At 52.7% G+C, this 11,228-nt stretch overlaps 1 protein-coding gene across 1 annotated transcript; it reads right to left on the reverse strand.

The window, feature by feature from the left end:
• Positions 1-5,379: 5,379 nt before the first annotated feature.
• Positions 5,380-11,228, reverse strand: LOC128332055 (collagen alpha-1(I) chain-like). Its single transcript, XM_053266330.1, has 4 exons — positions 10,864-11,228; positions 7,948-8,024; positions 5,815-6,624; positions 5,380-5,528 (listed from the first exon to the last, which is right to left on the reverse strand). The coding sequence occupies exons 1-4, from the start codon at positions 10,896-10,898 to the stop codon at positions 5,380-5,382; spliced, it is 1,071 nt and encodes a 356-aa protein (XP_053122305.1). The 5' UTR covers positions 10,899-11,228.

Genomic DNA, 11,228 nt, shown 5'->3' on the forward strand with positions numbered 1-11,228 from the left:
GTCCGTCTCCCATCCTTACCTTTTTGGGTATCGAACTGGACACCATTGCTGGCTGTTCCAGGCTCCCGAGGGCAAAAATTGACACCTTGAGGACCTTGCTGGTGTCCTGCATACAGGCGCGCAAGGTTACCCTTAGGCAACTTCAACAGCTTATTGGGCATTTGAATTTCGCATGCAGGGTGGTGGTGCCCGGTCGTCCTTTTCTACGACGGCTTTGTGACGCCATTAAGGGTGTTAGGTGTAGCCACCATAGGGTCAGGGTCACGGCTCCTATGCGGGCTGACATGCAGCTGTGGGCCACCTTCCTGGAGTCTTACAATGGGGCGTCCTTCTGGCGGGATACCCTCCTTTTGGAAGCAGAGCTTCAGGTACAGTCAGATGCAGCAGGTGGCTTAGGCTTCGGCGTCTATTTTCGTGGCCGCTGGTGTGCTGAGAGATGGCCAGCGGCCTGGGTAGCTAGTGGGATTACCAAGGACCTTACCTTTTTGGAATTCTTTCCTATAGTGGTGGCCATTCATCTCTGGGCAGATCTGTTTCGGGACAAGACAGTGCGCTTCTGGTGTGACAACCAAGCCACTGTGCAGGTGATCAATAGGTAGACGTCCCGGTCGCCTAGAGTAATGATTTTAGTCAGGGCTTTTGTGCTGGCTTGCCTGCACAATAACATACAGTTTCTAGCATGCCATGTGCCGGGCATCCAGAATAGCTTGGCGGACGCGCTGTCTCATTTTCAGGTGCGGCGCTTTTGCCAGCTGGCACCAGAGGCGGAACATCAGCCCGAGCAGATGCCTTCGTGGCTATGGAGCCTTGGCGCATAGAAGTGCGGAGGGCCGTGTGGGCCTCTTTGGCCCCCAGCACGCGGGCAGCATATACTAGGCAGTGCAGGGTCTTCCAGGAGTTTAGGACTCAGGTAGGATTGGGCCAGGATTGCCCCCCCCCCCCCCGCGGAGGACCTGATGCAATTCTTGGTCCACCTTAAGGACAAGGGGTTGTCTCCGAGTGCTATGGCAGGTTATCTTGCAGCCCTGGCATTTTCTTCAAAGTCACAGGGCCTGGCTGACACCACGGGGGATTTCAGGGTTTGGAGGATGCTTGAGGGTTGGTCCTGGGAACGCCCGGCTATGGCGGACAGCCAGAGGCCCCTATTGCCCTCTGCCGTCCAGGGGGCGGTGGAGCAGTTTGCAGTGGTCTGCCGCTCTCCCTATGAGGCTGCGCTATTCCATGCGGCCACACTAATATTGTTTTTTGGGGCCTTCCGAGCTGGCGAGTTGCTGCCTAGGGGACGTAATAGCCCTGCCAGCAAGGTTGTGCAATTTGTCGATGTGGGCATGGGGCACGACGTGGTGCAACTGCGCCTCCGTTTTTCTAAGACTGACCAGAGGGGCAGGGGGCAAATGGTTTCGCTGCACAGGGCTGCCAATATTCTCCTATGTCCAGTGCGGGCATTGGGTCATTACATAGCTCTCAGGGGATCCACACCCGGGTGCCTTTTCGTTCACCGGGACGGATGCCCCCTCTCTCAGTTCCAGTTTTGGACTGTTACTTGTCGTGCACTGGCAGTGGCGGGGGTCGACACGGCGCAGCTTTCCCTTCATTCCTTCCGCATCGGAGCGGCTTCCACAGCCTCCCAACTGGGTCTTTTGGGCGAGACCATCCAGCGCATTGGGCGTTGGCGGTCTGCCACTTATAAGAGGTACGTGCGACGGGCGGCGAGGGCTCGAGTACTCGTTATGGGACACTCCATAGTTTTCTGGGCACATAAGGCAGCACGCTTGGCGCAGCCTGGAACGCAGCTAGGGCTCGGGCGGTGGGCGTCGATCTCCTGGATCGGTCGTCGTGGGATGGTCATCGCACAATTTCTGCCCGTGACTGCACGGCTCAGGGATATCTCCCCTTGGTCGACCTACTCTGGCAGGCTAACCCCCAAGGAATCGCTGAACGGCTACCTTGGGGTGAGGCTAGCCAGGGGCCCGGCATTAGGCTGGCTAGGATAGGCAGCCCTGGATTGAGAGCATTTGGGGTTGCCTGGAGCCAAGGTGTATCGCCCTATGCTATAGGTTAGGCATGCCCTGGTGGCGCATGCCTATAGTACCGCACTGCTGGTTTAGGCCATCCCTGCTCTTTAAGTTCTGTTAACTTTAAATAAATTGTGGCCCAATTTTGCACCAACACTTTGTGTCTCATGTCTTCTTGGGTGTCGGGCAAAGGTCTAAAAGTGTTTGTAACTGCTTGTAAGGGGTGTGTCATCTCTCTCTTGGCATTGAGGTGGACACCCGGTAGCTTTGCTCGGCCGAATAAAGATACTGAAATATCTCCTTTCTGGCTCTTATTAATAGGAGTCCAGAGTCACTACCCTATCAGGCTAGCTGGTAGGCCTTTGGCCTTCCCCGGAATTTTACCTCAACATAATAGCCCATAAAGTTGTGCCGCAAGGAGGTGTCGACTCCTGGCAGCCACAGAGCCATGTGGTTGTCTTTGGTAGAATACAGGAGGGGTTTACCATTGCCATCTCCCAAGCAGTAAGAGATGATGCCTTTCAGCATCTTCCTATATTGCTGCTGCCCGATATAGGTGTTTCCCATAGTCTGGGAAACATAAATTGCTTCAGACTGCCATAAATTGCTTCAGACTGCCATAGTCTGGGAAACATACCAGCAGGGATTTGAACTAGCAACCTTTTGCTCCTTAGGCAAGTTACTTCCCCGCTGTGCCTTTAATAGCCCATACCTGCTCACAAAATAAAATTAAGGAGGTGTTCCTTAAGCTTTCCCTCTGTCTGCACCCCCGAGCTGGACACTTCTCCCCAACATGCTAAATATATTTTTAGTTATTATGAGGGAGAGCATTTAAATACCTGACCTTCCAATTGCAGCCTGTAGTGATATAGCCTATGCAGAGCTTTCCAACTTGATGGTGTGAGTATGAACCAGCACCCCCCCCCCATTTTGCAGGGTTGGAGGAGCAGAAGACCTGGCTCGGGCACAAGGAGCAACTCATGCTTGTCCTTAATTTTGTATTCTGCCTCTTTGTAAAGCTTGCCGTTGTGGATCTATAGATCACACTCAATGTTACTTGAGAACATCTTGCAAGAATTCTGCCATGAAGTCCCTTTGCACCCACACCCAAAAATAAACGACAGCACACAGAAAATGGGTTAAAACTACAGGTAGGGCCATCACTTCATTGACTAATTTTAACAGCGAACTGCAGTGAAGCTAGGGCCAATCGCACCTGCCACCAATGGGGTGTGGCACTGCACCCCCTCCTCCTTCCTGCCATGGTGACCAAGGTGCTACACTATTTAGCGGCACCACTCCTAACATCTGCCAGATCAAAAATCCCTTCCAGCGCAACAGTGCAGAGTAGGCAAAAAACCAGCCACCTCCAGGCCAATCTGGGTGGATGGAGAAAATTCCTACTCGGCCCCAAATGGCGACCAGCTAATCCCACACTGTCACCTGAGGGGGATGAGTGGATGCCGAGGTGTCCCTGCAGAAGGCCAAGAGAGGGCGGGGATCGCTTTTATTAGCGCACCCTCTGCCCCCATGGTTGGCTCTACAGACTGAGGATGCAGCCACAGCATGGTTCACTGTGTGGTCCAGCCATGTTTCTTGCACCCTGCCAGGACTGGACGTGACACTTGCACCCCACACTGTATGTGGAGCCAGGGGAAGGGGTGGTCGGGCACCCAGAATCAAGAGATGGGACAGAGGAACGGGTGCAAACCTGGGCTGCAACTTCAGTAACTAGTCTGAAGGGAGCTCTGTAAACTAAGGTATGGATTCCACTCCTGCGGTGAAGTTGTTTGCTGGGAAACTATGCCCCCTATTTGCAAAAGGCTCATGACCCTGAGTGTACATGAGGCTTTTGCAAACCGAGCCAGAAAGGAAATGGGCATCTGTTGTGGGGTTGCTCTCCTCAGCCTCTTCCTGCCTTCTCTAGGGCCCACCGGGGAGATTTGTCATTGTGTCAATGCATATTTACCCGGCTGAGGCCACCCGTTGATAACAGTGCTTCAGAAGCAGGACGGGCTCCTTTGTTAAATGTTGAAAGGGAAGCTCTTCTTTGCTGGTATAATGGAGAGAGAAGGAAAAGGAAACAAGTGTGAGCTACTTAAGTGGTGTTTTTTTCATGACCGTCTGTTTCAACTGCCTTGTTTTCATGTTGATTAATTTATCCCCCCCCCCCCCAGACAAGCCGTTGCTCAAAATTTGATGGTTCTCTTCATAAGAACAATTGGATTTGCATCAGGGAACTGTATTTGTTGTTGCAAATGTGGCCAGCTTGAGGTTCTCTAGCTGTTGTTGAACTCCCATCAAGTCATGCCACCATACATGGTGGCTGGGGGTGACTGGAGAACAGCTTCTATCATCCTTAGCCATGGTTTATGGGAGGGGGTGATGGGAGCTGTCGTGCTGAACAGGAGAAGCTGGGGATGATGGGAGTTGTAATCCAACAAGAGCCGGGGAGCTTCAATTAAGTTGGGCTATCTCTAGCCTCTCGGCTTCCTCTGTGCCATTTCTCTTGCTTTTGGATGTCTGCTCTGTGGAGAATCAAAGGTTTCCTGCCCTGCCCCATCTTGACACCACAACTCCACCTGGCCAGTGCCTAAATGCTGTGAACAGATAACCCCACTTAGGGGCGGAGCCATCAATGGGCCAACGGGTTAAAAGAACCCGGGCCGTGCCCAATCAGGGGCTGCATTTCGGAGCCCTGACACGCCCCCCGCGTCTGACATCAGATGCGGGGGTGCTAGTTTAGCTCCTGAGCAGGGCTCACAGGGCCCTTTTGGGAGCTAAACTCCAACTCCCGAATGGAGCCTCAAGGCTCCGTTCAGGAGCCAGACCACGCCCCCCGCGTCTGATGCCAGATGCAGGAGACGTAGCTAGCCCTGCATCTGACGTCGGACACAGGGAGCAGGGCAGCGGCTGCAGCTGCACACGGGCCACCGGTGGTCCCGCTCCGCTCCTGACCCCACTCCCTGCCCAACCCCGCCCCCCAAAAGACACACTAGGGTTTCAAGGGGCAGCTATAGCAAACAAGCAGCAGAAACATGAAACATGCAACATGCGACGGTCTATAGAAACTAACAACTTTGGAAAGATCTGTTGAGGTTGTCTGAGAGAAATCAAGGGGCAGCAAAAGGATCCAATGGGCTGTACAACATCCGGGGGTGCTAGAACATACTTTGAATATGAAATCTAGCGATAATTTAAATAAACAAAAATGCCACATGCAAATCTTTTGGGGGACATGCCTCAAATATAGTTCCAGGGCCTCAGATTTTAAACAGAATTGGGAAGCAAGGACAGACACAGGAGTTCAAATGCAATAATACAGAATGAGAAAGAAAATAATACTCAGTAAAACCTTGGTTTATTAGCTGTTCCGCTCCTGAGTGAACGACTGGAAATGCTCCTTGAAAGCACTGCCACCATCCGCCTGGATCCCTGCCATGCTCATCTCATGATTCACTGAAAAAAACTTATTCAAGAGTTTCCCATCCTGCCTGACCATGGTTGTAATACCTGCTAAGAGAAAACTCTAGACAATAATTAGAGGAACGCGCGGCCGGTCCTCGAGGAACGCGCGGCCGGTCCTCGAGGAACGCGCGGCCGGTCCTCGAGGAACGCGCGGCCGGTCCTCGAGGAACGCGCGGCCGGTCCTCGAGGAACGCGCGGCCGGTCCTCGAGGAACGCGCGGCCGGTCCTCGAGGAACGCGCGGCCGGTCCTCGAGGAACGCGCGGCCGGTCCTCGAGGAACGCGCGGCCGGTCCTCGAGGAACGCGCGGCCGGTCCTCGAGGAACGCGCGGCCGGTCCTCGAGGAACGCGCGGCCGGTCCTCGAGGAACGCGCGGCCGGTCCTCCAGGAACGCGCGGCCGGTCCTCCAGGAACGCGCGGCCGGTCCTCCAGGAACGCGCGGCCGGTCCTCCAGGAACGCGCGGCCGGTCCTCCAGGAACGCGCGGCCGGTCCTCCAGGAACGCGCGGCCGGTCCTCCAGGAACGCGCGGCCGGTCCTCCAGGAACGCGCGGCCGGTCCTCCAGGAACGCGCGGCCGGTCCTCCAGGAACGCGCGGCCGGTCCTCCAGGAACGCGCGGCCGGTCCTCCAGGAACGCGCGGCCGGTCCTCCAGGAACGCGCGGCCGGTCCTCCAGGAACGCGCGGCCGGTCCTCCAGGAACGCGCGGCCGGTCCTCCAGGAACGCGCGGCCGGTCCTCCAGGAACGCGCGGCCGGTCCTCCAGGAACGCGCGGCCGGTCCTCCAGGAACGCGCGGCCGGTCCTCCAGGAACGCGCGGCCGGTCCTCCAGGAACGCGCGGCCGGTCCTCCAGGAACGCGCGGCCGGTCCTCCAGGAACGCGCGGCCGGTCCTCCAGGAACGCGCGGCCGGTCCTCCAGGAACGCGCGGCCGGTCCTCCAGGAACGCGCGGCCGGTCCTCCAGGAACGCGCGGCCGGTCCTCCAGGAACGCGCGGCCGGTCCTCCAGGAACGCGCGGCCGGTCCTCCAGGAACGCGCGGCCGGTCCTCCAGGAACGCGCGGCCGGTCCTCCAGGAACGCGCGGCCGGTCCTCCAGGAACGCGCGGCCGGTCCTCCAGGAACGCTGACATGCCCACAATGAAGACTTCTGGAGGACATTCCCAAATCCATTGTCAGGGTCTCCTGGAAAACAATCTTCTCTAAGATGACCCTCAGCCCCCACATCTTCTTCCTGTACAGCAGGAATTGCTAAAAGAATGAATCTGGCTTGAGGACTTTCTCTCCCAAGGACTATCTCAATAACTACTAACATTTGAATTGTATAGCTTCAGGGCACAAAGCAACATCTGGGAGGAAGCTTCATTGGTATATGAAAGGATATATATTAGCATAAACCCATGCAAATCAACACAGTGATTGCCCAGCAATAATCACTGGGAAGTCTCAGCACTTCTGACCTTTCTGGGCTCTTACAAGGACCCTTCCAATCCAAACATGCCACGATTCCCCTTTTATCAACAAGATATGCAATACCCCTGCAAGGTTTTGTAGCCGAGGACGATGGGAATTCTAGTCCCAAAACATCTGGGGACCTGATTTGAAGAACCCCTGGCTTCTGGAATTTATATCTGTCCTTCCTGCCGGGACCTCCGAGTATGCACTTCCTTTATCCTCACAATAGTCCTGTAAAGTAGGTCAGGCTAAAGAGAATGACTGGAAATAGAGGTTGGACTACAACTCCCATCATACCTGACTGTTAAGAACCTAACAGCCCTGCTGGGTCAGGCCCAAGGCCTATCTAATCCAGCATGCTGTTTCCCCATAGTGGCTCACTGGATGCCTCTAGGAAGCTAAAAGATTCTCAAAGTTGGTCCCAGATGTTGTTGGACTCTCACTCCCATAATTCCCAGCTAACTGAAGGACAAGGGAACGGAGCCAACCAGAAAAATCAATCCATTCATCACTGGTCCCTCTTTACTAATTATTGGCACAACCAAGTGTTCACAGGTGTGTGTGATCATGTGGCTCTATACTCTGTATATCTGTACTTGGGATGGTTATGTGTGCCTAGGGCTGTGTGCCTTTGCAAGACATGTCTCTCATGGAAAATTATTCTCCATGCTTAGCCTAAATTTGCTTCCTCATAACTGCAGTCAACTTGGGGAGCAAATAGAATCAGTCTGGGTGTCAGGGGGGCACTTGCAGATCCCTTGCAGGCTCAATGTGAGGATCACAGTAGAATCATGGCATTTTAGAGCGGGAAGGTTCCATGGAGATCATCATTATCTGGCTTCTGTCTGAAAACCATCAGCAAAAGGGAGCCCAGGACTCCATGAGGTGACCTTGGCAACCCTTCTCCCATTTGGGAAAGCATTCCTACTGCCTAGCCTAAAACTGTGTCCTCGTATTGGCAGCCCTTCAGTGCTGCCCTCAGCAGCAACAGAGAGAAAATATGCTCCTTTTTCAACACCTTTGATATATTTTCCTATGTAGCTCTGACAGTCCGGCCTCTGGATGTGGTAGGAGTCAGACTTATCTCTCCATCTTCTGAGAAGACAAATTCAAGAGGTTCAACACTGAAATAAAGAAAGGTTTTTTATGCTTTGCTAATCTCTTAGGATTTGCTACAATCTCCATATACACAGACGAGTGCTAGACAAGGCAGGGGAGTTTTATGAAAGCAAGTAGCTTTAAGAAAATAAAATTAGTTAGCAGTTAGCTCACTTTACTCAATTAGCAGCTACCCCTGCTAACTGAGCAAAAAGACACCCTTTAAAGTTCTGATTCTCTTATATTTAGCAGGGTGAGAGCGGCAGGCCCTATCCAAACCCAGCACAGCATCCCTCCAGTGGCTGTTGCTGGCATCTTCTGTTTCTTTTTCAATTGAGAACCCTTTGGGGACAGGGACCCATCTTTATTTTTTGTTTATCTATGTAAATTGCTTTGGGAACTTCTGTTGAAAAGCAGTATACATGATCATTTTTATCCTCACAACCACCAGAGAGGTAGGCTAGGTTGAGAGACAAGCATGTGGGCCCACAGTCACACAGAGTGGCTTTCATGGCTGAGTGGGGGGATTTGAACTCAGGCCTCCCTGAGTCATACTCCAGCTGTCTTGTGGTAAACAGACACAACACAATCAGCACACCAAATGTGGGGTTTTACATTTCACAGTCTTGTGTTTAATTCTGCTTTTCCAAGGTCAGTTTGCAGAAAAGAGGACATAAGTATGTGTCTTGATGGGCTGCTCCTGTTCCTCAATGCTAACATTCCTGCTATGACAATTCTGAACAGGCTTAGATTAATTTTAAAAATCAAACTAACAAAAAATGGTTTTCAATCTTAATGAATCAGGCACAGCTTATTCAGGAGTCAGTTTTACAGTGAATTTTATAAATTAAATATGTGAGAGAATCATGGCAATAATGGGCAATAACTGCTGGGTAGTTAACCTTATCTGCATTTCTTAGCAGGTTAAAAATTAATCTTTAATTTGCCAATGAGGCTGCAGGGAGAATTATTTGGAGAATATTTTCTGAATATTTTAACGCTCAGTAGGAATTACTCAGAATTTCCCATTTTATTTTCTCCCCCTGAGAATATACTGTGGAAACAGAATGTTTTAGGGAATATTCACCCCAAGCCTATCTTGGCACACAAATTGGGAGACAGGCAAAGGGAACGAAGGAGACATACAGAAACTTAAGAATGAAAACACAAAGCCAGGCTGTAAGTAATACTGAGTCCTTCTACCTTGGTACAGCAGTTAGGCAAGTCCTTCCTTTTCTGCTCCCGGGACACCGACTGGAGATGCTCCCTCTGCCCCTGTCTTCCTGGGATTCTTGGGAGCGAGAGGGATAGCCCCTCTACTCTTACTGACCAGCCCCACCTGCTCATGGGATCCATTCACTGTTACTGAACACTGCGATCTGGCCATTGTCTTCCACACAGCTGCAGTGATCAGGCCTTCCAGCAACCCCCTCCACACACTTTACTTCTGTAGCACTTCCCCCAAATCCAGTCCCAGGACCTCCTGCTAGCTGCCTCCTCCTTCCAGTTTGCTGCATTTCAGTCAACTTTGTGCAAGATTTCTAAGATATATTTTACATAAATTGCAGAGAGAGATTAAGAGGCTAAAAAAAAATATCCCATTTCTTCTCACCAGTGCCCTCTTCATAACTTGGAGACTGGAGTAGCACAGGGCCAAGAGGCTGCACTAGCAGTCTGACAGCCCCCACTGGATCCTGCCTCTATCAGGAAAACCCCAGGGCCTCAGGCTTCCCATCTGCCATCCGATCGCTGGAGGCCCGGTCTACCCGGCCTCTTCCTGGCAGGTAGACCGGGCCTCTGGCGAAAGTTCTATTAGATCCGGAGTGCTATCACGCGTGCACGTGCTCCCAAGGCCCAAGTTGGGCCTGAGACTTTGGCAAGAGAGGAGCTCTGTTCGCGAGCTCCTCTCTTTTTTTGGCAAACAATGTGGTGAGCACTCAGGGGGGGCGGCGGGTGGGAGGGAGGGGGGCGGGAGGGCGGCAGTAGCTTTCCTTTGCCCCTAATCCGCTCGCCGGGGGGGGGTGGCTGGTTTCCAGAGCCCCAATTATACAATAGAATACGGGCGCTGGAGGGAACAAAGAGGTGGGAGGGGTAAGCAAGCCCTCCCGCCCTTAAAAGGAAGACCCCCCACCTGGACCCGGACCGGCCAAGTCCAAACCGGTCTGGAAGTTCGGAGGCCTTTAGAATGGCCTCCAGACCGGTTCGGACACACCCCAAGAGACACTCCACACGATTCTTCTTCCCTTCCTGCAACTCCCCATGGGCCTCCGGAGCATCTCTCCCCGCACTGGGCAATTCCTTCCTGCTCATTTTGGTGCAGACTGGGATTGCACAGCTGGCTCAGATGAGCCCCACACCACCTACCCCCGTGACAGCTGGTTTAACTTTTGGGCCTACCTCCCTTGAGCCTCAGGGGCCACCCTTGAGCACTTAGTGGGGGAAAGAGCCCCAAATGCTCTCAGCATAGAACAGAGCCATGGGGAGAAGGTAAGCATCCTTTCCCCAGTCTTTGGAGAGATTCCTTGGAAGAGATCAGGAATGCAGCACCACAGCCCAGCAGTGCTTGCCACACAACCTAAACACAGCTGAGTTTTCCATGTTTGCCCCACAGAATTCAGAGAGACAAAGAGCACCTACTTTCTTCAAGAGAGACCCACCTTCTTAACCAAGCCCTGTCTGTAACTAGGAGAGTCACTATGGCATGCTGACCAGGAGTCTGTATGATTCATCTGGAAGTCTCTGCTTTGGATCTTGCCTCAGAAGACCTCAGGCAAACCCCAATGTCTCAGTCATCCCATCTGCGACACGGAGCAAATAGAAACATTGGTAGACTTACCGTGAAGGGTTCTTTTTCTGGTATGGGGAGGGCATCCGTAATCGTGGGTTGTCAATCACTGCATGCTCTGAGACAGGGCCAATCACAAACGAACAGCTCCTCTAGTCCCTGCAGCCTGCCCCCTAGTACCCAGTTCTGGTCATTCGGAGCGTAGGGAGTGAACAAACATTAACATTAACTTTGAAAATTCTAAGGAACTGTAAACACTAGTACTTCAACTTACAACTGGACCTTGGATCTTAGAATGAAGATAGAAGAGTGGAGGAGCCATAGATAGACACAGACTAGAGTAAGAGCAGTAGTAGCCAAGGGATACAATTCACTAGAACCCTAGGAGTTGCTCCGCCACCCCAGGAACCACCCAA

Source organism: Hemicordylus capensis, chromosome 1, assembly GCF_027244095.1.
Source record: "Hemicordylus capensis ecotype Gifberg chromosome 1, rHemCap1.1.pri, whole genome shotgun sequence".
Classification (NCBI taxonomy): Eukaryota; Metazoa; Chordata; class Lepidosauria; order Squamata; family Cordylidae; genus Hemicordylus; species Hemicordylus capensis.

What these genes read in the sequence shown, in the direction of transcription:
- LOC128332055 (XM_053266330.1), bottom strand. Translation starts at nt 10,898, where the DNA reads ATGCCCTCCCCATACCAGAAAAAGAACCCTTCACG. An exon ending in CATAGGAAAATATATCAAAG is followed by an intron (nt 6,625 to 7,947) that starts GTGTTGAAAAAG and finishes AATGTCCTCCAG; the next exon opens with AAGTCTTCATTGTGGGCATG. An exon ending in CGCGCGTTCCTCGAGGACCG is followed by an intron (nt 5,529 to 5,814) that starts GCCGCGCGTTCC and finishes TTCTCTTAGCAG; the next exon opens with GTATTACAACCATGGTCAGG.